The sequence below is a fragment of the Montipora capricornis genome, chromosome 13 (assembly GCF_036669925.1).
Source record: "Montipora capricornis isolate CH-2021 chromosome 13, ASM3666992v2, whole genome shotgun sequence".
In the NCBI taxonomy this organism is placed as follows: domain Eukaryota; kingdom Metazoa; phylum Cnidaria; class Anthozoa; order Scleractinia; family Acroporidae; genus Montipora; species Montipora capricornis.
The window spans coordinates 25,782,061-25,807,073 of NC_090895.1; the positions used below are offsets into that span (position 1 = coordinate 25,782,061).

The 25,013-nt window shown below is 38.5% G+C and overlaps 1 protein-coding gene across 1 annotated transcript in view; it reads left to right on the plus strand.

Moving 5' to 3' along the window:
• The first annotated feature begins 739 nt into the window (after nt 1–739).
• LOC138030278 (chordin-like protein 1) overlaps nt 740–25,013 on the plus strand; it is a 41,528-nt gene continuing 17,254 nt past the window's right edge. The window contains exons 1-2 of the mRNA XM_068878176.1: nt 740–804; nt 23,035–23,125. Coding sequence (XP_068734277.1) covers nt 23,079–23,125 — 47 coding nt within the window. The 5' untranslated portion in view covers nt 740–804; nt 23,035–23,078. The remainder of the gene's footprint in view (nt 805–23,034; nt 23,126–25,013) is intronic.

Sequence of the window (25,013 nt, forward strand, 5' to 3'; positions counted from 1 at the left end):
CGCAGAACGACTTGTTTTGGGTAACTTGTACCAATATTATCAGGGAACACGAGCACGATCTTGAAGCAGCATATCACGGTCTTGAAGAAAAAGATACATTTCACTTTGTGTAGCTTCCACTTCTTCCCGCCAGCTCCAGTCATATGAGTAATAGCTGAAAAGGGACCCGTATTCATTAAAACCTTGAAAACTCTAATTCTAAGGATTTTTTAAATGTTATGTTTTGTTGCAGGTTAGAATATTCACTGGCTTTCGCTGGTCAGGTACTGTGACTTTTTTTACAAAAATCAGTTTGGCTAGGGAGAATGTCGCCCATCTATTTGTACGGAGTTGGAAATCTCGCATTACCTTTTTTTTATCAGCAAAAAGTTGCTGGGTGACTTAATCGTAGGAATTGAAGTGTTTTCGTGCATCATTTTCTCTTTTCTGTGAGTTCAAACTTAGCTGGGCTGCGCACTTAAATTTCTCTTGCACCATGGTCTCTGACACCTATGGAAAGTAAACAAAGTCCTTTTTCTCGTTTTTAAGAGAAACCAATCAGTTAAAAAATTCTGACATATCAAGAGAGTCTTCCATATAGTTAACATTGATTTGAACTGTCCACCATATTTTTGAGAGCGTGATATCTGCCAAGTGGATGGAGGAAAAAGGAGGGCGTTAACCACTTCAATTTAAGTTTTTACTTTGATACTAATTGAGAGATTTGTTCATTGTTTTCAAAAGGACTTGTTTACAACTTGCATGTCCGCCTTCGTAATTACGGACCGAGTAATTTCAGCAGAATACTATGTCATCATAAAGCAGGTATTTTATTTTTACCGTAATAATTAAGTTAAACTATACCGTTTGTTCGATCGAGAGTTTACTTTCAATGAAAACAATTATGGTACAACTTTGACGCATCTTCTCCGTCAAATCCCACTTGAGAAAATTTTTATTATTGACTGAAAGGTCGCCCAAATGAAATTTATCTCACGACAAAAGACCTGATCCACATAGTTATTCTTACATGTTCATCAAAATACTGAAATGCATAATCCAGTACTAGAACGAAACATAGCTAATTTTCACTGAGACAAGGGGTAAAAGTGATGTCTTCACAAATGTATGAACTGCAAGTTAGACAGTATGAAGTCACGTTTTTGACTAGCAGACAACCCATGAAGTGGCTGTCCAGAAATAGCATTAAGACTTCGCCTTAAAAAAACCCTTCTATTGGAACATGCAAGATTGTTGTATTGTATAGTAAGAATTTGTTCTCGATAACTCTTGATGCTTCACTTATCAAACACAGGAAATGGATTTTTTAGAGCGTGGCAATGAAGTGGCATTGATTATTTCTGCTGCACCATAAGTAATAGGTAGAATGGATGTAAAGCCCGGACATTGCTATTGTGGCACGTCATCATGTCATGGAATATGACGACTGTAGAAGTTAAAGAATTATGGTCATTCGATTAAATTCTTTTCATTTAAATTTCCTAGTACCTTCTGTCCAATTTGAAATAGTGTTTTCTTCTATTTTTTTTTTCTTGAACACAAGCCCTCTTTCGTCAATTTATCGTGTAGCTGCCTCCAAATCCAAGCATATAGATTTTTCTCTTGATAACTTTTTGGTCAACTGTCCAATCTTTCGTAAATTGGAGTTCAACCTCTCCGGGAACCAATCTGAAAATTTTACCGCAGTGGAAAGCGCTGCAAGTTTCGATAACGGCTGACTAACTCCTCAGTCACATTCGGGCTAGACATGCTTGTTTTGCCCATGTTTGGTTTCTTAGCTCATTCCTATCTCGTCACAGATGTGACCGACCGAACAGAGCATTGCTTGCTTGCTTATAAAAGAGGCGGTGTAGCTCAAAACGTCAGAGGATCCGCAGCTCATAACAAGAGCACTCAGTTGTGCTAGGTAAACAAATCACACTAGCTGACCAATAGGGAAGACGGTCGTAATTAGAAAGCTTGATCTTTCGCGGTCAACTCGAGGACATCGGCTTTGATTAGGGTACCGCGAAGATTTGCAGGCATTATTGTTCATTCGAACATGTCAAGGATACCATCGCCTTTTGACCACGACTCCAGATCAAATCATCGCCAATTCCGTACAGCGAGCTGCCGTAATTTTCAATGTGACCGTGCCGTGCTTGCTTGAAACTTTATAGTGGAGGGGGACAGGGGGACGGAAGCCCCGGAGAGTAGGGGCGGGAGGGGTACGGAAGTCGGGAGAGGAAAGGGCGGGATGCGGGAGTTCTACGAGGGCAGGAAGCGGGAGAGAAATGCAAAACGCTACTTGTTGTCATTTATTAACGCGTTGCAATACTTTTAAAAAACAAGAACCCAAGTGATATCCGACTTGCATTAGCGTCTTCTGAGCAATCAAGCAAACAAAAAATTCGTGCTTGGGCTGAAAAACGGGCTTACTTCCGGTGAAATTGTAAACCCTTTCACGATGGTCACGTCATGGGTCATGAAATGTCAAGCGGCTGTCGCATAACTGCTGCACTTTAATAGGTCTTAGCATTTCTCGGTGTGGTAGTGAAAGATCTGAGTCCGTGCATGGAACACCTTGGGAGCTTGCTCCTTATGACCGTGAATCAAAACGGACTAAAGATTTCACTACGAGGTGACATTTCGCTGCAAGTTCGTCATATCCCACTTCCATATTTCAATGACTTTATGATCCCAACAAACTCCGGACTGATTGCGGAAAACTTGTTTCTGGGGACTAAAAATCCCAAAATTTCCCGGGGGCCCCCAAGAGGGGCACCGCCTTCGGCGGCACCTTTAATCGGACCCCATTTTGTAAAAACCTCAGAACTGCAAGTTGGAACAATTAAGACCGTCGTCACTCAAGAATAATGTAGCTAAATGACCAAGATGTGTTTTGAGTCTCCTAATTTATAGGGGACGGGAGCAGGACTAAAAAGGGCGGGAGCCGGGAGATAAAGGTACGGGAAGTGGGAGAGCAAGGTACGGAAAGCCGGCGGTTTTGACCCCCCTGTCCCGCCCCACTTTATAGTTTGCTGGAGTTTGCATGAAGGACATCACAAACAAACGTCGCAATTAAGTGCTAATGTGACCGAGGGGTTAATCAAATTTCGGATTAAGAGGCATGCATACAATTAATAAATAACGGGACTCCTTGCCTGTTCAGTTTTGGCAAAAAATTCCTTTGACTGCCAGATGAGATGAGGCAGTAATTTAGTAGTTCTCGGAATTTGTTTTCGAGGAGTTTTTTTCACACTGACTACTATGCATGGGGTCCGATTACAGCAAGAAATCAACTCGGCTTGTTTAACTGAAGGGTTATTCTCTGCTAAGTGAGCCTGGCTGGTGGTCATGGTTCAGAGTCCAATAACTCAAACACTTTCCGCCTTTCGATCAATAGCATTTTCAAATGACCTTCCTGTCGCCCTTCTGTAAATGTTGTAAAATAAAAGAGACAAAAGATGGAAAATAAAAGTACTCCAAATATAGCCGGCTTAATCCCAAGTAAACATATGAAATTTCTTTCCCTCAGTTACAGCCGGAAAGAAGTTTTGGACAAAATCTTTAAGAGAGTGATTACCAATCACTTTGAGATTTAGCTTTTTCCAATTTACTCAACGTATCTTGTAATTCTCAAGTTTATGATTGCGATTTCTAGTCTTTAAATAATTGGCTACGGTTTAGCAGTATTGTTATCAAGGAAAGTGTTTTAGACAGGGTATAGTAAAACAGAAAACAACTTAGCTTTTCCTTTGTCTACTAGCCATTTGTTCGCCTTCCTCTCATGTAAAATACTATCACAGTGGTTTATTTGGTCCATGTTCACTCACTTAAAGCGATTTTCGATTGAGTGTCGTAAAACCAAAACCAAAGTAATTACTTTGGCCAATCAAAAAGGCCGGAGACAATCCAGTAAACCAATCAAAACTCGAAGTAATTACACTTAGCCGACACAAGGCGCGGGAAAATGTGCACGCGCGAGCCACGATTGGTTTTGGTTTCACTTCTGATTGGTTGAAAAAGTGGCGCGAGAACTTTGAACCAATCACTGAGTGAAGTAATCATAAACCAAAGCAATTCGCTAATTACTTTCGACACTCAATTGAAAACCACTCTATCTGCACAATAGCAACAAGATACTCGTTACTCATTGTTTCAAAAATCTATTCCAACCTGCTATAATATTCAGACGAATCCTAAATATTTTAGTTTCATTGTTTCACCAATGGTACAAATGCCCTCATAGTCTTTCTTTGTTCATCTCAACTCTCTTTTCAATCCCGTGACGTCACATGTTCATTTGTTTTCAGTTTATATCACGTGAATAATGCTCATATAAATATACATTGGTTGCGAAGTATTTTAAGCCACAGGGTAGCAATAGGGTAAAGAGCTCTTTCCATTTTTTCTTTACAGTTTGCAAATAATTTACCATGGGCTTAAAACTATCTTACTGACGTCACCTGTCGTGTCACCCGGCTCGATCCTGCAGTGTATGTATTTGTCGTTCAGCTTCAACGATTTTCGATCAGAAATCCCCTTGCTGAACCGCAAGGACCACCAACCTTGAATCCACAAATGATAAGTAACATTTGTCTCTTCTTCGCACTCCAGTGAACAAACTTAACGTTCGATTTGTCGTTCAGTGTGTGTTCGAATTCTTCGTTGAATCACATGATAGCTTGTTCCTAGGGGAAAAAAACGAATTGCTGGTAAGTGGTTGAACTAATCACTTAAAACTAATCGGATCTTTCGCCAACACCTCCATAGGATCACATCACAAATATAATTGCCATAAATTTGGAAATCAAACGACCACCAGGAAGATTCTTTCTAATGTATTGGTATCCGGCTTATGGTGACTCCAATCGGTTTATTAAAATGATGATACCTGCAATTTTTAACAAAGAAGAGGAACTGTGGGCAAAGAAAAAAGAAGTATTAAGTCGCCAAGGCCTTAGCGTTTGCAAAAATAACAAATTTGAACTTGAGAAAAAAAAAGTGCACCCCATTGTATCGAGTATATTTAGAGCTCAAGCGGCGTATATTTAGAGCTATAGCGGATATTTAGAGCTATAGCGGCGGAGATTTAACCTGAAGGTTGTGGGTTCAATTCCCACCCTGGTCAGAGTTTTTCTCTGTCCTTGTGTGGGCCCATTTCCATCAGTAGGGCTAACGCTCACATGGTTCATATGAGATAGAATTCTAGCACTTCACATTACTCTCTATTCAGTTAACTCTGTTTAAAATATAAGTGCTACACGGCCAACGTTTGTATAAACGTAACCTTTCCTTGTACTTGTACATGTTCATTGCCGTGACTTTAACATCTTCAATTCCCACGGCCTGCTCCCGTCTGACCTTGTAGCTCAGTCGATAGAGCGGCGGAGATCTAACCCGAAGGTCGTGGGTTCAATTCCCACCCTGGTCAGAGCTTTTCTCTGTCCTTGTGTGGGCCCATTTCCATCAGTAGGGCTAACGCTCACGTGGTTCATATGGGATAGAATTCTAGCACTTCACATTACCCTCCGTTCAGTTAACTATATTTAGAGCTCAAGTCTCCTTTCACGGTGTTGTTGTTTATGACTCAGTGAAACTGTTTTGGCAGTCTGAAAAAGACTAGCTCGGATGTCATAAAACTAAGAACACCAGGAAAATGAAAGAGCCCATTGTTTTGTCAGACAGTCAAAAAACAACTACTATATATGTCAAAAGTTTTTTGGTGTTGACTTATGGGTTATAAACCACCCATTCAGATTAGTGATGACTCTGCCGATAGTTTTAAAGATTATAATGCGGTTCCCTTGTGGAAAATTCTCTTGAAAATCAGAGCGCCCCACGTTCGGTAGATTACGGGGAAGAATAGTATGTATCACCCTGTGTATAATAGGCCTCTTTGCATGGGCCAGTTCCGAATGTGTTGTTCGCGTCAAAACTGCTAAATGCAGCATCAGTTGGCGTTGCACTGTGTTGTGTTACGTGAGATTCGAGAGCAAATTTTCTTTTATTTACACGCCTTTTTCTTTTTTTGTCTCTGCTATAATTGATTCCATCTATTCATCAGATACCCTAAACTTGGGACGTTTACAAAATTCATAGACAGGAAATTTACCGAGGTGCAATGAAACAAACTCTCATTGTCTCGAGATTCTTTTCTTTGTTATTGTCTTAAACTTCTCTGCGGAGAATTAAAAAAAGAAATAAAAGTTTCTCTCCATTTTCTGTTTTGTTTTGGAGAGGCCTCTGTTGTAACACCGAAGTTTGCATTTCAGAAATAACAATAATTACTTTGTCGGACCTGGAAGCCACGTGTAGACGCCCAAAAGTCGTAAGTGTCATTCATCTGGGTAGCAGATTTCACAATTTCATCTAAGGTGATAGGATCAAATCGGGATATAAGGCGCTGTTAAAGACAAACTGATCAAACCGTAACCACGCACAGTTGATATATTGTTGCATAATTACAAGCCCCCCTTTTCAGCCACAAGGTAGGAATTAAGTCAGATTAACATTTTTTTAAGGAGAAAAGAGTGAGGCAACTCTAAGTTAATGAATACTCCTGATCTCTGTCAACGCCTCACTGCTGAAGAAAACTTTGCGCGGTCTAGGGTTGTGTGACTTAATCACGGGAAAGGACACAGGCTTTTTTCAGATTACTTCTTTTTGTGTGTGTGTGGTGGCCGCTTTGGTTGTTCTAGACGCAGAGAAAGTGCTCATTCATTCTAGAGTGCGCGAAAAGACTTTACTTCTTTGACAGAAACATCCGGCGTTTGTCTTTTTCAAGGGCCTTTTTCAGCTATCCTGCGATCAGTGGTTCCGGCCTAAAGATGAGAAAACCACTGCTCGGGGTATTTTTCAGCGCACCCGGATTCACGCAGAATGTGGTTTGAGTCCCCAGAGTTCCGATTGCTGCAAATACCACCATGCCGGCAAAAGTTGTCTAATGTGCGATTTCTTTTATTAACTGCATCAGACCTTCCAAAGATACGTAAAGATATTTGATGCCTTAAAACAAAGTGCTAACCAACCCTCGAGAAGCCCTTCATAGAGCTAACACGTACAGCAGTAGTAATCACTTTTCACTTTCTCCCGTTCCAATATGGAGGGGGACATGGGGGGGCCCTAAACACCGCACAAAAAATTAACGAACACCGCATCACCGCACAAAAAATTAACGAACACCGCATCACCGCAAGAAAAGTCGACGAAACACCGTCACCGCAACAATTATTTTTAGCTACATGATTTTAACGTCTACACTTGACATAACACTTTTGTACTTAAACAATTTTCCACAAAATAAACACAACAAAATGTATTCTTGTCAATGCATGCCTACGCGTCGATACTGTTGATACCCGTAAATCAGTTTTCTTGTACTTACCCGGAGAGGTCGTTTGTATGAAGTTCCATGAACATTACTGACAAGTTGACCCGAAAAGCTGCCAAGCGATAAAACAACATTTCCAGAGTGTGGAGCAAATAATTTCATTTCACCGAACACCGTAGCTTGCGAAACACAAACATCGCACACCGTTGGGTTTGCGATCACCGCAACACCCGCAACACCGCAAATTGAGATTTTATTCACCGCATCACCGCATCGAAAAAACCATCAACACCGCAAATCCCCATGTCCCCCTCAATATGTTTTCTGTGATCCCTTCCTTTTTCGACGATCGGGAAGTTTTATTCCCGTTGTTATACACAAGTAATGTATCCTACAAGTAAATGAATTAATTCGATTAAAATAAGAAATAGTTCTCCATGCAGGCGCAATGTATAGACTTCAGTCACGGTATTGTCCAAAAGCTTCCGTTTTGTTTCCTTTTTTCCTGCCTACAAGAATGTCATTTATTCCCACTCTGCCTTTCAATATCTCCACTTCGGCTAGCAATTGCATCAGTCTTCATTTTTACCAGAGTTGCCCTGACCTAGTAACCTACAATTAGCTAACGTGACCTATAGCGCTGGATTAGCACGTGAGTGATGCTCCAACGTTCAAATCACACTTTGACCAACCATCAACACGGTTTATTTTCGGTGACCCGAATACAACTCATTCACGTTTTGTCATTTATCCGGCTTGCTGTCTACTTCCACTGAGTGTTTTTCTTATTTTATTTTTTTCTTTGTTTTTCTCTGTCCCACGTCATCAAGCTGTAATACAACGAAGTGTAAATAGAGTATTTTTACTTCACTTTTAGCTTTTTCCGCATACGTATATAATCGAGGGTAGGCCCGAATACGAATCCACCCCTCGTAACTTTTAACTCTCCTTTTGAACAAAACTGCAGATCATGCCTCGTGAAATACACGTGCATAATTTGTGGTGGGGTTTTACCTAATGGCTGTCCTCTCCCTAAATAGTGATGTACTTTTTTTTGTTTTACAATATTGATTTGAATTTCTAATTTAAAAAATCATGGATCACATTTATCTTGCTTGTAAAACGTGTTGTTTGCGCCGTGAAATTTTTGTCACCACGTTGTCATAAGTGTAAATATGCATACAACAGATGGACTTGCGAAACATACTTTGCTTAACACTTAAATAAAAACTCATTCTTCATTTCTGGTCAGGCTGAATATAAAATGCGCCTTGATTTAAACAAGTTTGATTTCATTTCATGCTAAAATTTTCGTGTTATAAAACATACTACCCCTAAATTCCAAATATAAGCACTTAACCAGCTTAACCTATTTTGCAGGAATTTTTTATACCTCCACAGTGTGGTGGTGATTTACTGTGAAATTTTCAATATGCTTATACACTTGCTGTTTGATGTTGTTGAATGGTAAGGTTGTAAGTTATGGGAAATATGTTTTGTTCCTGAATGGAGTTTCTTACCAAACGAAATCAGGAAATTCTCAGCAGATGTGTTGCTGAAAAACTGGTTTTTTGAACAATGTCTTTTATTTAATTTCAACGACGTTACTGTGGTAGGTTTTTTTTTTCAGGAGCGGCAAGACTGCTATGCATATGAAGTGTTTTTGGCATCATTTGATACTTTTAATCGTCACATGAAATGACACAAAGTAAATTTCAGTCTCGAGAAAATGACCCCTTGATTGATCAACAAAAGCTTGATTGAACGCTGATTGCAGTTATTGTCGAAGGACATGACTATGTGTTTTTGTGGAGCCAGCGTTCTTGAAGCGAAACAAATCCTTCCAAGTTAAGCCTCTGTATTCTATTTAAGCCCTTACGACGTCATTTTAAGTTGATGTCTGTAAGCCTAGGATAATTAAAGTCCATGAAATGGCGCATCGATGACTGAATCTTCCTTTCAGCGGTACAGGGTTTAAGACGGCTTGAATAGTTTAATGAAGCATGAAAAGCCAGACTTGTTTGCCGGGTTGAGATTAACCAATTTTGTGAGCTGATATCTACCCGAGACTCATCCGGCACTGGCGCACAAGTTTTCGAATCAACGAGCCAAAGTATTGGTGGCTAATTAGTGTTGACAGACAGTACTGCACAACATTTTTTGCCCTCTCGACAAAGTGTGAAACGGATAGATAATTACGTGTGGAATTTTTGTAAAGTACCATCACAGTTAGCTTACTATGAAATAAATATTGTTAAAAATTGTGATGCAAGGATTTTAGTTGATTAAATCATTAATGAGTTTTGAGTGCAAAACAAAAAAAAAGAGTTTTCAGTAAGATGCTTTGTACATTTGTTATTTGCAAATTTCTTTTTATTTACTTAAGCCTTGAGTCTGATTATGTAATGCTGCAGTGTTTTGTCGGGTTGAAAAACACGAGACGTAGCCTAGTGTTTTTAGGGCTTGTTCACATGGAGGTGGGGTAACCAATTTCTCTATACAATTTCTCTTTTTTTCTTGATTGTGTTCACATGAGAGGTGGGGTACCTCACCGAGGCGGGTTTCCCGGTCAGCCGGGCCGGGTAACCCACTTTGTGAATGCTGAAGGTGGGGTACCCCACCTGACTGACCATTAGGTGATAAGACCATCAACTAAAACCCTTCTCAAATTATTACGCCAACCGTGTAACAGCTGAAAAAGGGCTGAAATAGAGTATCTAATTTTTTAGTAAGGTCTGAAATTGGGTAGGGAAAATCGTATATTTTGGTCTCTCTTTTGGTTTCAGGAAACGGGCCGCACATCCCCACCCAATTTTTCTGGGAGTAGCCCCTTCCCTCCCCCCCCCCCCCCCCTCCACCACGGAGTTTTTCCTAAGCACGTGACGTTTATCAATGTTTTGATAGGCTGTTAGGTTCATAAATAATTAAAGAGAATGTGTTATAATATTCTGTGCAACGACGAAAACAATCATAAAAGTAAATAAACATGCCTACTCAATGCTGACCTACAACTCAACTTTCGGCTCCACCTTGTCGCTTCTGTTGGCTGATGATCATTGCTCGAATTGCATTTTATGTAGTGCGTAATAGACACGTTAGTATTTTATAAGCTTTTATCCAATTGTTAATAGTTTTAAGCTACACTTTTACACTTAACACACCTTTACTCTCAACAATCGTGGTTTATATATCCTGGTTTCTATTGACTAATTATACACATGTAAATAGTTTTATCAATTTTTATTTTTATAATAATTGTTTACTTTAATTTATAGTGTCCCCATTTAGAAGTTCTTTTACTGCTATTTTAGTTTGATACTTAAATGAAGGTATTCATTCATATAACCAAACTGTGGATGCGATATGGTTATCAAAGATAGCAAAGCATTTTAAAAGTGTTTTGGAGAACACTTAAGAGTAACAAGTAGGGGGTAACATTGTTATACTCGTGCTCTCGACAAGATTCTAACTACTTTCCGATTACTATTTCCGATTCCGTAGTGTGGGGACTGCATCGGCCAGATTTGTATAACCGTTTGGCAGGAAAAATTAACACGTGACTTTGCTCTCCCGAGTCTCTTTTATGATATTGGACACCGGGTAGCCTTTATACTATCATCGCGAATATAGCAAAATAAAGGTTTTTTTTCCTAAATTGTCGAAACTTCTTCGTTATATAATTTTTTCTCGTCGCAGGACTGCTGTATTCTGAAAAGCTCGACAGAAATGCATGCAGCCCTTCAGTTAGTTGTGCTAGATGTTTCTTAATTGTCTTTTCCGGTTTTTGTCTTTGAACCAGCTAGCTTGAAAACATTCATATGATCGTTTTCTTTCCGGCACAGATGTATTGGCCATCGTAATTTTGCTTAGTTCTGAACGTTCTAGTGCCTTTCAAATCAATGTCAGAGAAAAGCTGCTCTTGATCTATTCGACAACAATTTCATTATTAGGACAAACTGATGTTGTGAGAGGGTATCCCTGGCACAAGGCTGTCGACGATTCAAAACCTTTTTTGGAAGTTTTTACGGAGAAAAGCTCCACGTTTTAATAAGTTTGGTCACAACAGTTTCCCCTCAAAAGGGCTAACAAACAGTTGTTTATGATTCGAAACATAGACCGTCCATTATTTTCCTAAACCGATTAAACCAGCCAGCGGAATGCTTTAAATTAATCTTATTTTAAAGGGAGGGTTCTTTTCTGAAATGTGATAAATGAGGAAGCTAAAAATATAGAAAGTATACAGCTCTAATGCGATGTTTATTAAGATATATCTCAAGTGACTAAGCGAGTGGGAAATCATTGTTTACAGGAAACTGTCCACGTTTATAACAAGTTTAAGTGTTTTAATCTTTAGACAAAAACTCGACTTAGATGCTTACTTTCCTGAAAAAAAAGCATTTGACGGCAAGAAAGTGTTGCAGTGATCAATTCAATGAACTTGTTTATGAGAGTGATTGATTGATTGATTGACCCACATTATTATCCTAAATATCACCCTTGCTCAAAAAACATCGAACAACACCAAAACATCATGTGATATTTACGTCACAGTAAAATTTCGCTTGTTTATTTATTTCGGCTCAAAAGCCTCTAAAGAGGTTATTTGGGCAGTAGAAGTTATTTACTGGTTTAGAAGTAGAAGTGCACAACTCTAAAATGTAGTTTAAGTGTCAAGCCCGTGGAAGTTGCATCTCGGAGTTAAATGCATAAATAGAATAAACATTACTCAATTTCGGGATCTGAATCATTTCAACACCTGATTTTTAATTGAATAGTTAAAACAACTGACATAAAATTAGGTCATCAGCAAAATATATTTTTTAGCGCACTCCAAGTGATGTTCTCTGAAAATCTGGGACTGCGACTTTGCACTGATTGATAGGAAGTGATGTCTGTAATAGCGTCCAGATTGTTGTAGAAGGCATTACTTACTGCTTGTAAAGGCTTGCAAATAGTCTCTTGGATTAATCCAGTATCACTAGAATTGTAAACATGTAATCTTCATGGTCTAAAAATGTGATTTACCCAATTTCTCAAGAGGAAGAAATCTGTAGCAAAATTATTCCGCGGAACTGAAGTAAAATCAGTAAATGTGGTTCTTGAACTATGCCCTTGGAAAAATCTTACATTGCAAAACATGAGCACGTGGGATGCTAAATATGTAGCTGCGAGGTCCAAAGTTGAGAATAACAAATTATTGGTTGCTTTTCAACAAAAAAGCGGATTTGCGTAAATCACGCGAAATCATCGAGTACTGCTTGTGTGTGCAAATGAATTAATCTTAAAAGAGAGGAACACCTCAGTTGTTAACTGTTGTAGTATTAGGTCGTTAACTGAGGAAAAAATTATATTTTGTTCTACTGACTAGACCATAATTTTTTCAAGTTCCCCTACACAGTTGCCCTTTGTTACTTGTATTGTGCCTTTTTTGTATTTGTATACTAGGAAACACCTTTTTGATCCCCTGGCTTTCTCATACTGCCCATACTGCTACGCGCATGGTAAGTGGTTATCTTGATTTGTATCTATGCCCGGAAGTGATCAAATCATAATGAATTTAAGACTAACGTTTATTGGGTAACCGAACAGGATGGAACCCATCTGATTTTTTTCTTATCGCACAGAGTTCAAACTGAGACCTGAGCCACAAGATCAATAGCAATGGCGATCTAATTTTAAGCTTCAACTCTTGCCAAATACTACAACAACAAACTTGAAATGGCTTTCTATTGGTAGTTTTAAAAAGCGGTATAAAGATCATCTCCTCATATGTCAGTCATAGTTTTGCATTTCCAACTAAATTTCACTCTGTAATCATATCTATTATTGTTTTCTGATTTTTCTGTAAGTAATTTTTAATGTAACATCTCCATTCCATTTTCATAACATTTTTGCCTTGTGAATTAGTTTAGTCTTAATTATTAGTTGTCTCCTTCGTTCCATTCTTTAGTTGTAAGTAAGCAGCAGCCAACTCGAAAGCTTTGCTACTTTGGCTGTTGCACACTAACTCATAAATTGTAAGCACAATTATATACCTTCTATTATATTGTTTTCTATAGTTTCTTTTTCTTCTTCTTTTTTATTCTTCTTGAATAGTGTGAATAAAGGTTGTTGTTGTTGTTACAAAACAAAAATAACAAGGGATTAGTGGATTTTCTTTAACTGTATGAAAAAAGAAAAATAAACTTGTACACTTTCAAGTGGCATGTCTATGAAGTCTCAAAACATTACGATATTACCACAATGATTCGGTAAAGACTGTTCTACAAAAAATCTCTAACTGCCGTTCCAACGTAACGGTCATCAATTTGCAGGTAAAAAAATGTATCAGTCTTTGGTCGTTATAAGATTGCAATTTTGCAACTGATTCACACCCCTAGCCTATCCCAGACGTTGTGTATAAAGTTGCACCCATATTCTCCAAGCTATACAGCAATATTTTAACTGAGGATTAAGGTTGTTTTTAATGGAATCCGATTATGTTATTTGATGCAAATCTACTATTCAGTGACCCAGAGAAAGAGAGAGAGTTGGAGATCTGTCCGCAATGCTCTTAAAATTGCCGACTTTACACAAAATTAGACAACGCCTGCGGTGAATGAAAACGGTTTGATCAAAAAGGCGAACGCCCTTAAAGCAGGAAGGAAACCATTACAACTCTGTATCGCTTAAACACATTGTCATTTAATTCTCAGCAGTTTTCCAGGTGCAAACATCAACAGGTAAATAACGAGCCCAAAATATCAGTTCCTAATTTTGCTCTGTTTACCGAGTGCAATTTGCGTGTCCAGGTTAGATGACTATAGAGTTAAGTGTTACCGTTGAAAGTTGCTCAAATAATCCTACGTTACGTTGAGCTGTGCATATGAGGATCCTTGAGATTCTACGTCAGAGCCAAAAATTTTTTTTTATAATGTCGATTCCGGTTTTCTTCATCTCGTGACCAATGCTTTCTTCGAAGTGCCTGTTTCTGATTGCTGTTTGCAACTTTGAAAAGTCAACAAAATAATACGGGTAAGCCTTGTACAATTTGCAATTGTACGACATATTTGTCCATGTATTCAATGTTCCACATCCGAACGTTAAACAACTCTCAGATGCCACAGACGATACTAACTAAAGTATTTTGTCTAGAGTTCCCCCGCTATGAGAATCATCAAGTCGTCTGGCATTTGATGAGATTGTTACATCTACATGGCATCGAAGTGAAAACACTAAAGAAAAAGCCAATAATGTTACATACACCAGTTAAACTACTGAGAAGTTAAAAATGCCTTTAAACTTGTAACTCTAACTTGTCTTTTGTATTACCATAGCGGGTGTAATTCAGAACAAACAACACCCATGTTTTAGGAAGGCTGCACTGAATTCAGAAATGATCCTTTATCTAATGCCTCTTAACCTTGTATCAGGCGCTCTTATATCTTTGCTTAGTGTACGTTTTTACTACAGCGTACTACAGGTTTCCACCACAGGAAACTCTTCATTTAATTCGAAAATGTTCTTACCCATGGAACTGAAAAGAAACAGCGATTGGATCAGTAAACTCTCTCGGCAAGATTAGGGTCATTCTAACCCATATTGTGCTAGAGAACCGAAATAGACTGAACGGATATTTTCAAAAGAGTGCGCTTTTACTGAGACATCTTGTTTTAGCTTCTCTAGTGAATACAGAAACCAGAAGCAACAACTTGTTATTGAAAATAAGGTCAACTTTAAAATAACAGATGAAAACGTGGACTTAGATTGTTGTATGAGCAAATCCAATCCACCAGACATTAATTCCAAAATATCCTATAATTGTAAACTTCTACTTGCAACTGTCAAATGCAACAGTAAACTAACCTCGCGAAACGCAAAATGTAATTTTTGCTATGAACCCTATCACATTAGCCCTCACACTTTATTTTGCCCTCTTGCCTTCGTTTTGGGTCAGACAGCTAACAACTTCTTACTTCAAATTGATTCTTTTCCAAACAAGGACTGATGTCATAACAGCGTGCTGATAAATAACCTCGATGATTGCTATCGACTTGATTTTATCAGTTCATAATGATCTCGCACACACGGTTAAAATTGCACCATGGAAAACCGATGCACTTAATTCAAGTTTGTTTTCCTTGGCATTCCTTCGAATGAGTAGAAGAATTTCTGGTTTGGTCGAAACGGGGCTTGTGCAGCGAGCAGAAAGCAAACAGCCGTTAGACGATTATCAAAGTAGTACAATGCGTTGAGGCGATAAGGTGTAACGTTTTTTCCTAACAAGCCCGTGACTATGTATCGACTGTGAGAAACCATTTTGACAATCTTACATTCACAACGCGAATTTTACTTGAGATCGTCAGGTACAAATAAACCCACATTACTTGAATGGATATGAACTAACCGATCATCTGACTTTCTTCGCTGACCTTGCCACTGCAAGTTATGGTACTGCTCAGCTTGTATGTATTCAAAATACTGAAATTAGAGAGTCCGAACAGTTCAAACTGAATTGTCAGGTTAATTTAGACAAACCCTGTCTCAAATCAAAAGTACGATATCCCTGGCAACATGGAAGGGAGCTTATCAATGAAATTTTGAAAATTTCTAGAAGACCATATACTAATACTCAAGCAAATGAACTGTACACATGACTTTTGTTTGCAAAAGATCATAGATCATAGAGCACGAATTGCTTTTTTTAAACTTCGCTTCGGACTTTGCTTTTGAGTTCTCTCGACAAGTCAAGTGCGAATCTTTGATGCCTTGTTTTGCAGTGCTGAAAGAAAACATGTCGACGCCAAAGTACAATAAATACAAAACTGTACCCTTAAACTGGTGGCCTTCTTTTGAAATACCTTCAAAAATAATATTAGTAATAAACGAAACAGGATTTTAGCGCATCGTGCAGTACAAGGTAAAAATGATATCATGGAAAAAGACGAAAAATCTTTAGGTTCAGTATGTATTCTCTACAATCTTAGTTTCAACGAAACGAGCAAAATGTAAACTTACGTTGTACGGTTCCCATTTAAGTTAAGAAGTTCACATATGTACAATTTGAAGTCCATTGGGTGTGCTGCTTTTTATTCAATCAACACAGCGTCATTTATCGACAGAAGAAGAGTTTCAATGCGTGCACTGAATAGTAACTGACGCGATAGAATGCAACTTTAGAGGTTCATTTAGAACTAAATACCTGGGCATGTTTCCTCGCGAATAAGTGATAAAAAAGTAGTTTTGCATTACTGAAAATACTCCTGGAGAAGCTCAGTTCCATTTGATAGTTGAAATCAATCGCCAGCTTTCTTTCCTCAGAAGTAGTATAATCCGCAACATTGATGGCCTATTTGGGTATTGAATTGCGTTAAATCTCTTCTTCGAGAAGATGCCATTAACACGTGCATTTTACAATCCTGCATTTTACAATTTCCTGTCTGGTTTTTGGGCGTTCGAGGAAATTTATCTCCATTCCTTGTCACTACTTCCATTTGTTATTACTTCAGTACCTTGCCTTGATACGGCACGTAGTTGTCTGTAACTGAAAATGGTCTAGCCCTAGTATCTAAGTATCCTAACTATCCGTTAGGACAAAAGTTCACTGTAGTCATCCTAGTGTCAAGAAGACTTTTGCCCAAGTCGATACTTCAACGCTAAGCAACACAGCCGTTGCATCACTCATTTGTATTATCCCCACATAGTTGAACCGTACGTAGCGTTGTATCATCCTGCTACCGTATCATCTCCACACAATTGAACCTTTCATCAAAGTACAGTCTTCCGTCCTTAGCCCCCTCTTTGTGCCAAGAAACTACTGCAATCTCTTTGAAAATTTTAATTCATTGGCTTCTGTAAGACCTCAATCTTTTTTTCGCCAAGTTGTCGTTCCACCTAACTGCAGCAAAATCATGTTAAGTTTCATTTTTCATGTTTTTTTCACTGGCTCTCGTGATAAACACTTTCCTTATACTGAGTTATTTAAGTTCCAGTCTTCTCAAAATCAGTTACTTTAAAAGGCCCTGACTTGACGGCAAAAATTGGGTTAATCCAACATACACACAAGAATCCATTTTAAAGCGGCAGTGGACATATTAAAACAGTAGTGCCACCTAGTGACAGCCACGGTAATGAGGCCTAGAATCGGGAAATGATAGATGTCATTCTTAAACTAACCAGCTATGCTAAGTATCCCTACAAGAGTCTTGCCTGCTCAGACAATGGCGCAATTATGTCCGTAACTAATTAAAGAAGCACTTAACTGCATTGAAATCACAGGTTAACAATGATGAATTGGACTTCAATCGTTTAAAACGGTCTCGTTAAATGATGGAAAAAAGGAAAAACAGCTAGCTAACTAATGACGTAAGCATCAATTCTTTCAGAAAGATCTATAGCTGATACAAGGATGTTCCAAAAAAATAGTTTTGACGAGAAGCCTGTTTCTTTATTCGCTTTTGTGGTAGTGCACTATGTCACCGGGTTATAAGAATGTAAGAGTGTAAAAGTGTCCGTGGTGCCATTAGGCCCGCAGCGCGTGTATAAATCACGAAAATAAAAAGGTCTGTTGGAAGCGTGCTTGAGTTTCAACAAAATTAGCCCCAAAATCGGCAAGAATTTGTGACGCTGATGAATAACAAAGCAGCTGCTATTTCCAAAACGATGGAATTACCTGGTGATTGATAAATAACCTCGTCTAGGAAGGTAAATTTTTGACTTTGCAGAAACAATGGTCAACCTCAAGAGTTAAGCGATTGTGATCTTTGTGTTGAATTCGCACATTTCTTGTCAATCTTTATAAAAAAAACCAAACTAACAAAAACAAAAACCCAGTGTCTTGCCATCATTTTGACACAGATGTAAACATGCAAGGTAACTTAATCGCGGTGCCCGCTGAATTCGATGTGCAGCCAAAAGTACAATAGAAAAATTGAACGTAGCAAAAATCTTCCAAAATATTTTTCGCTGATGGTAACTTTTCATATTCTGGGTTCAAAATTTAATTTGTTTTCGTGTCGCAAATTTTGTTGCTGATGGCAGAATATTGTATTCTCGATCGACACTTCCTGAAAACTTCTTCTCTTCCTAAAAACTGTGTATCAATATTTATTTACTTTTGCATCATGCAATATTTGTTTTACATAAAGCAGGCTAACAAATCTGTACCTTGCTTAGTTCGAATTTGACTTCAGTTGTCTGTTTGGCAAATTCAAGCAAATAATGAGTGGTCCTCAGCCGCCCAAACGATACGGTAAGACATGGTTTAAACGGCCTTTCTCACTTTCTTATCTACAAAGGCTCTATAGTGGCTTACAAAGCCAACTCTAGCTCGAAAGCTTTGCTTGCAGACAGTACAGACCCTCTTGTGTGGCAACAGATACTTCGATAGCTGTCGTGTTAACTTGCGCCTGGTCTCTGCATCCATTACATCAAAGGTCTCCACGCCCTTCTCGATCATTGCTCCTGATCGTTCAAGGGCGACCGTTTCCTAGATGTTGATGTTCATGTAACATTTTCTCAAATTAGCTTTTCGCAGGCACTTATGCCTCTTCTGTCCGCCTCTCTTTCTCTTTTATAACTTTAAGCTCAGAGTAGAAGAAGATCCGTTTGTACGTTCAGGCATTTTGCTCATCCAATATGAAAGTATAGAGGTTTTTCACGGCAGCCATGTTGCATGGCAGGAACAATGAAAATATTTTGCATAAGAAAGAACATTTGTTCCCATAGGAAAAATAATTTATTGATCCTACCATGCAACATGGCTGCCGTGTAAAACCTCTATAGTCTCTTCTTCTGAGTTGCTATGTAAAAATTAAAGTGTCTTTGTTGGTAGTCTTAGCCTCCGAAGGTTTAATCCTGCCCTTTGAAATTCACTGTATTACTGAGGCAACAGTTCTTTTATGTGTCTCCCATATCGGGTCCCCTTGTAGAGACTACAGCTTTATAAATAATCATCTTGTAACTTGTTTCACATCGTGATCACTGTAGAGTCTTTTCTTCAACTCCCCAAACTGTTGATCTAGCACTTTCCAGTCTTGGGTCTTATTTTCCATGTTAACGTTAACTTGTATTCGGCGTCCTACGTAAGAAATGTGACGTGCGTTTTCTAAAAAAAAAGGTATCCAAGCTTTTATTAACCTCAGCCGCTCCATACAGTCTTCTGGTAATGATAAAGGCTTTCAGTGTGTTTGAGATTCATCTTTAGATTAGATCAAGTCTGTTATAGACCAATGAAAACATCCCAAGAATTTGCTGAAGCGAAGTGTTAGGTGGAATAAGTATGTTGAAATTCTATCGAGGATGTGCTCTTGGTTTTTTCCCTTGTTCTTAGTCCGGCTAAATTAAGGAATTTTCCTTATGTTCTGCACACTTCTAATGTATTTTTTCAAGTAAATTAATTATCACTGTAATGAATCACCTCTTGTGACATTTGATTACCTCAAACGACTCTGTAAAGTCATTATAATGAGGCTTTGGCCTTTATTCCATCACGGAATAATTTGATTATTGGAAAAAATAATAATAATAGTAATAGTAACGGTTTATTTGCAACATTCGCGTTATAACTGAGCAATGCTTACATATGTAAATATTCTACCCAAACGCTTGGACTGATATATAATCACTTCAAAAGCATTGAAAAACGTAATCAATATCAAAAAGCCATCACATCATTGCGAAATCTTTCAGTCCTGTCTTAAAGCAGGATTAGAGAGTTCAAATATCACGTGCGTGCACATTTCCTCAAGGTAACGCCGGCGTCTTTGTAATGAAAACTGTTGTATTATCCTTTGCTCTTTTGTTAGCCCGTTCGATAGCTTCAGATGAGTACAAAGGGGTGGGATAATGCCAAAACAGCTTAGGATGGAGTAATTGATCGAAAAGTAGATTGTACGGAGAAAAGTCTCCTTGATGGCACGCCCTACAGCCTCACACCCCATAGGTCTGACTTTGTCAGGCAAGCTCAGAGTTTCCTTTGGTGGAGCAATCCGATTTGTGACCTTTCCAGTTTTCCAGATGGTTTTATCTCTACTGTTAGGCTTCCTTTGACCCACTTCTTCACTAACAATGGAAGGAGGAGCATCAGTTTTGGCATATTCAAGTTGATCTAAAGGGCGGAAATTGTTGTTCTTGTTTTTTTTAACTTCCTTGAGATTTAGTAATCTGTAAAGGGAGTCATCCAGTAGTAGGGCATCGTTAGTTACAGACTAATTTCTGGTTGAGTAGTTTTTGGAATGGTTCCTTGCTCCTGGCATTGATTTCTGAGGCACTGATTTTCAAGTGCTCTTGCATAATGCATCTTTAGTTTTTAGCAAAGCTTGTCACTTTATGTTTGGCCAAAGATTGTCCAGCTCCAATCATCTCATTTTATAGGTTACTGTAGTTAGTTAGTTAGTTAGTTAGTTAGTTAGTTAGTTAGTTAGTTAGTTAGTATGAATGTGAAGGATGGTGTCCATTTTGAGGAGTGCAACAGCATATCAGGTACACCATGAACAAATCCGCATTTATGCTTGACACCGGTTGTGGTTGTATCAAGACAACAGTGCTGTTTGACCGTCTACAAACTGCAGCAATCGGGGGAGGTGGTAGGGAAATCCCTAATCGGTGGGTAATTGAATCAGTCGTTCATTTCTTGAATCACAATAGGTGTTGTCCGGATGTTTTTTAACAATATACCGTTTACGTTGGCGGAAGGCAAACTTACCTTGTTCTCAGAACAAAAGAAAAGGCTGTTTTAAAAGGAAAAAGTGAAACCTTGAAGGAACTTTTTGACGTAAAATAGGGGAGAGGGGGGGGGGGCGTTAAACTGAAAATTTTCTGATTTTTACGTGATTCGAGTAAGAAGCATGTAGCAGCTCTGCGTGCATTCGTTCTCGGTTTAAGAGGTTGGATTTCAATCCAACTCTTGACGGAATTTTTCTCAGTTTATTTCACTCTATTGATTAACAATAGAGCTTAAACATTTTGAAATGCGAAACGCAAATGTTTTCAAATCCCCATTTGCGCTACTGAATGGACATAAATTATTTGCAGCTGCAACGAGCTATCTAGATAGGGTAGCTGAAGCGTTTCTGGCGTGAACTTTTCGGATTCTGTAAGAATGTTCCGGTGATACTTTCCTTAAATGGATGCATCCATATGAACGGAAACATTGATGTGTTGTGCATAAGGAAATGAACTTTATTCAAGTGTCTAGTCGTTCTAGCGCTGGAGCACTAATTGGGGACACTGCAAAATTGAAATTAGCATTGAAAGCAAATCAAGTCAAACGTTGGTTTTTGTGCATTACTTCCAATTTGTCCTTGACAGTCGTGATGATAAATGGCGGAGAGAATTCTGTGTAATAACTTGTCTTAATTTTCGTTTCCCTGTTTACTGCACTTTTTGAAGAGCCCATTACAACTGAAAGGCGACTTCTTCTTGTTTCTGTTCGAAGAACGGGACGGGAGGAACCAAACACGTCTGGGAAATGTTCATCATTCATGATCATAGACTTGAGCACTTTAAAGAAATCAGTGCTGTTAAGTCGACCTCACCTATAAAACCATTTTTGACTAGTTTGCTGGTTTGTTTCATTGTTTATGCCTTCTTGTTATAATTTGGCTGATTACTAGCCCTGCTAAAGTTCAGCTCTGCCCCGCGGGTAAAGTAAGGAGAGACAAAACGTTTTCCGGAGGTCCGCGCTTTTATTTTTATTCTCTGTGAGACGTAATTGCAGAATAAAACGGCATAAAAATCTGCAAAAGGGTGCACTTTATCCGTTGAATTGTGAAGTACACAAGACAGCAGGGTTTTGATACAAAAAAGCAGAAGTACGTTTTTAAGTCCAGTGTGTTACCATGAAGGACTTCGTCAGTTTCTAATATTGAGTGGTTCAGTGAAATTATAACAAGAGACAGCAGCTGTCCTGGAGAACTGAACGATTCTGCACCGACACTGATACCTCTATAAGATTTTGAATATATCAAGGTTATTAATTAGAATTTGTCGTTTAATTTGACCTCCGCTATGGATTACTTGGGATAAAATACCGAATCCCCGCTTTCCGCAGTATGCACACTAAATAATGAATTACTGATTTATGGTGTTTATCTCCATCGGAAACTAGACGGCTCCGGTAAAAATTATTGCATGCTTTCGCTTGAAATTTGCCGAACAAAATTATGGCCTTTAACTCCAAGCGTTGAAAGCAGCAAATCAATCGTTAACTGATTTCAGAAAGTCTGTTGCGGTACGAACAAACTGTTAACAGACATTCCGTTTGAAAAGACCACGTCAATCGAAGGGTGGATAAATTAAGTGCGATTTCACCTTATAACTTTGGGCGGACAGATCAGACGGACAAATCGTATTCGTCACGCGATTTTTTTCTCTTCATTTATTTGCTTACACATCATTATTTCTGCATATCAATTTAAGTACGTCATTCTTAGCAGGGGAGGTCCGTTTTATCTAATCGATTGAGAGATTTGCGGTGTCTAAGTACAAACTCGCTTATTAACTGCACTCAGTCTGAGAAGGCTCTCCACTTTTCCTCGCAACGTGAGTGCAGTGAAGGGCGTCAATTGCGGAGATAAGTCTCAGGCTGGACGAAGCTAGCATTCGTAAGAGCACTGAGTAATTTTAGCAAAAGAATCTCTTGGTGTGTGGTATTCTTAATCTCCTACAAAAAAGACAGCTGAGGTTTTCTTACGAATATTCCCGACTTCCACCACTGAATAGTTCTCGTGCCTCTATAGGTGATATCTTTGGTGATACGACTGTACTATCCAGCCGAAAGAAAATGAAGATGGATTATATGGATGCTTGTATAAGAGCGAGAAGCATCTGGTAAGTTGTACGTAAGTATTTCGTTTGCAAGTCAAGTTAAGAATGATTAATTTCTTCAGTGAAGCTGCAGGAGTGGTTTGTTAAAAACTGAGTTATCTACGCTTTTCACTTTGAAAGAAAGATTCTCGTAAATCGAATTTTATTAAAATTAATGAGAACATTTTGTAGTATTACCATGATCTTTAGATATGATGAACTTTAATAATCAATTGACTTCTGTTATATTGTGATGAGTTTTGATGCGATGGAATTTAGCTTTGATCGCAGTTCATCAATTTTGTCCCCAAATGTTTCCTAAAAACTCAAAGAGAACAATATTTCTTGTCAGAAAATTTACTATTGTCACGAGTTTCGCTATTAGTTTTGCATGAAATGAATCAAACATAGGCAATGCACCTCGCCCTGAATAACCGAAGCCGAAGAGTCAACAACAAAAACTTTGCATGCAGAAGCTCCTCTAAGAATGACTTTGAAACGTTTCTTCAGAAAACTAAAAATTGCATCATGTGATGTGAATCCATCAAATACCCAAGACATTGCGGAACATCCCAGAGTAAGTTCTTATCTTTCCATTGAAACTCCCGTTTACATAAAATTCTTCGTATTTCAGTGGTTATTTTTTAATTATTTTTTTAATTAAACGAACGAGGCGAAATGGAGATCCTAGCTTTCCTTAAATCCTGTTTAGAGTAACAAGGTATGAAGTGAATCAGGTCACTCTTTTAACTCAAGCCTGAAGACAACGCAAACAGTATCGAAGTCTAACCCACTGACAAAAATAAATTCACCATAGACATTGCTCAAAATTAGGCGAAAATTATTATAGCATTGGTTCAAGCTTTAATGCGGTGGATTTTTGAGGGGTAACACTTTTTTGGGCTTGAAAACGACAATATTCCATTCTAATATTTAGTTAGGTTCATTCTAAAATAAACATCATTTAAGACTTAATTACTTCGTACACGTCATAGAGAGAGGAACAATTAAAATTGGAGGTTATGTATCGAGTAATCAGTTGAAAAAATGTCTTGAGAATTTTCATCTTCGACGATCGATAAAGAAAGCCGTCTTTTTGTGAGGTTCGTCAGGAAAAGGTCAATTTGCGAAAAAAATGGTGCTTCTGACGGCAATTTTCAAAATTAAATTATTGAAAAGCTTTCAAGTTTACCGCTTTCCTGGGAACAAGATAGGCTTAACTTCCACGCGGCGAATCAGTCCTGCAATAACGCCTTTAAAACAAATCCAATCAAGAGGGAAATTATCTGGAAGGAATAGCGACATGGTATAATTGTTCAGATTTACTTACCTGTAATATCTCAGATCATTTTAAGAACACTTTTCTCTCTTAAGTATGAGGCGTTTGTTTGTGTAATTCCTGCTTGTGTAACTCTTGTCAATTTCTAAGTGTCTTTTTGTTTAACTTTGTTGTGAGAGCCAGTGATAATGTCGCAGTTTAAGTCCCCCCCCCTCTCCCCAAGAACAGCAATGCTAATTGCGGGCCACCATGGTCTTGTTTGTATAATCATAAATTGTTTATAAATAAAATGAAATAAAGTAAATAAAGGGGAAAAGGTAACAAATGTAAGGAAAGTACAATTACCCTCCCCACCGCCTCCCCCCTCCCCCTCCCAAAAAAATAAAAAACAACTCCAACTTTCTATTTTTTTCCATATATAATTTTCACGGCTACGGAATAAAGATAGTTCCTGAAGAACTCTAGAGCTGATCAGGGGAAATGGAAGCTTTTATGAATTTAGCGAATTTCCTTCGGCTGCCTTTGGGAAAATCTGACTTTGGTCACCTCCTAATTCCGGTTATCTTGATGCCCTCTCGACGTTTATTTTACAGGATGTCACGGATTTGCTCGACTCCGGATCGAGTGGTCCGG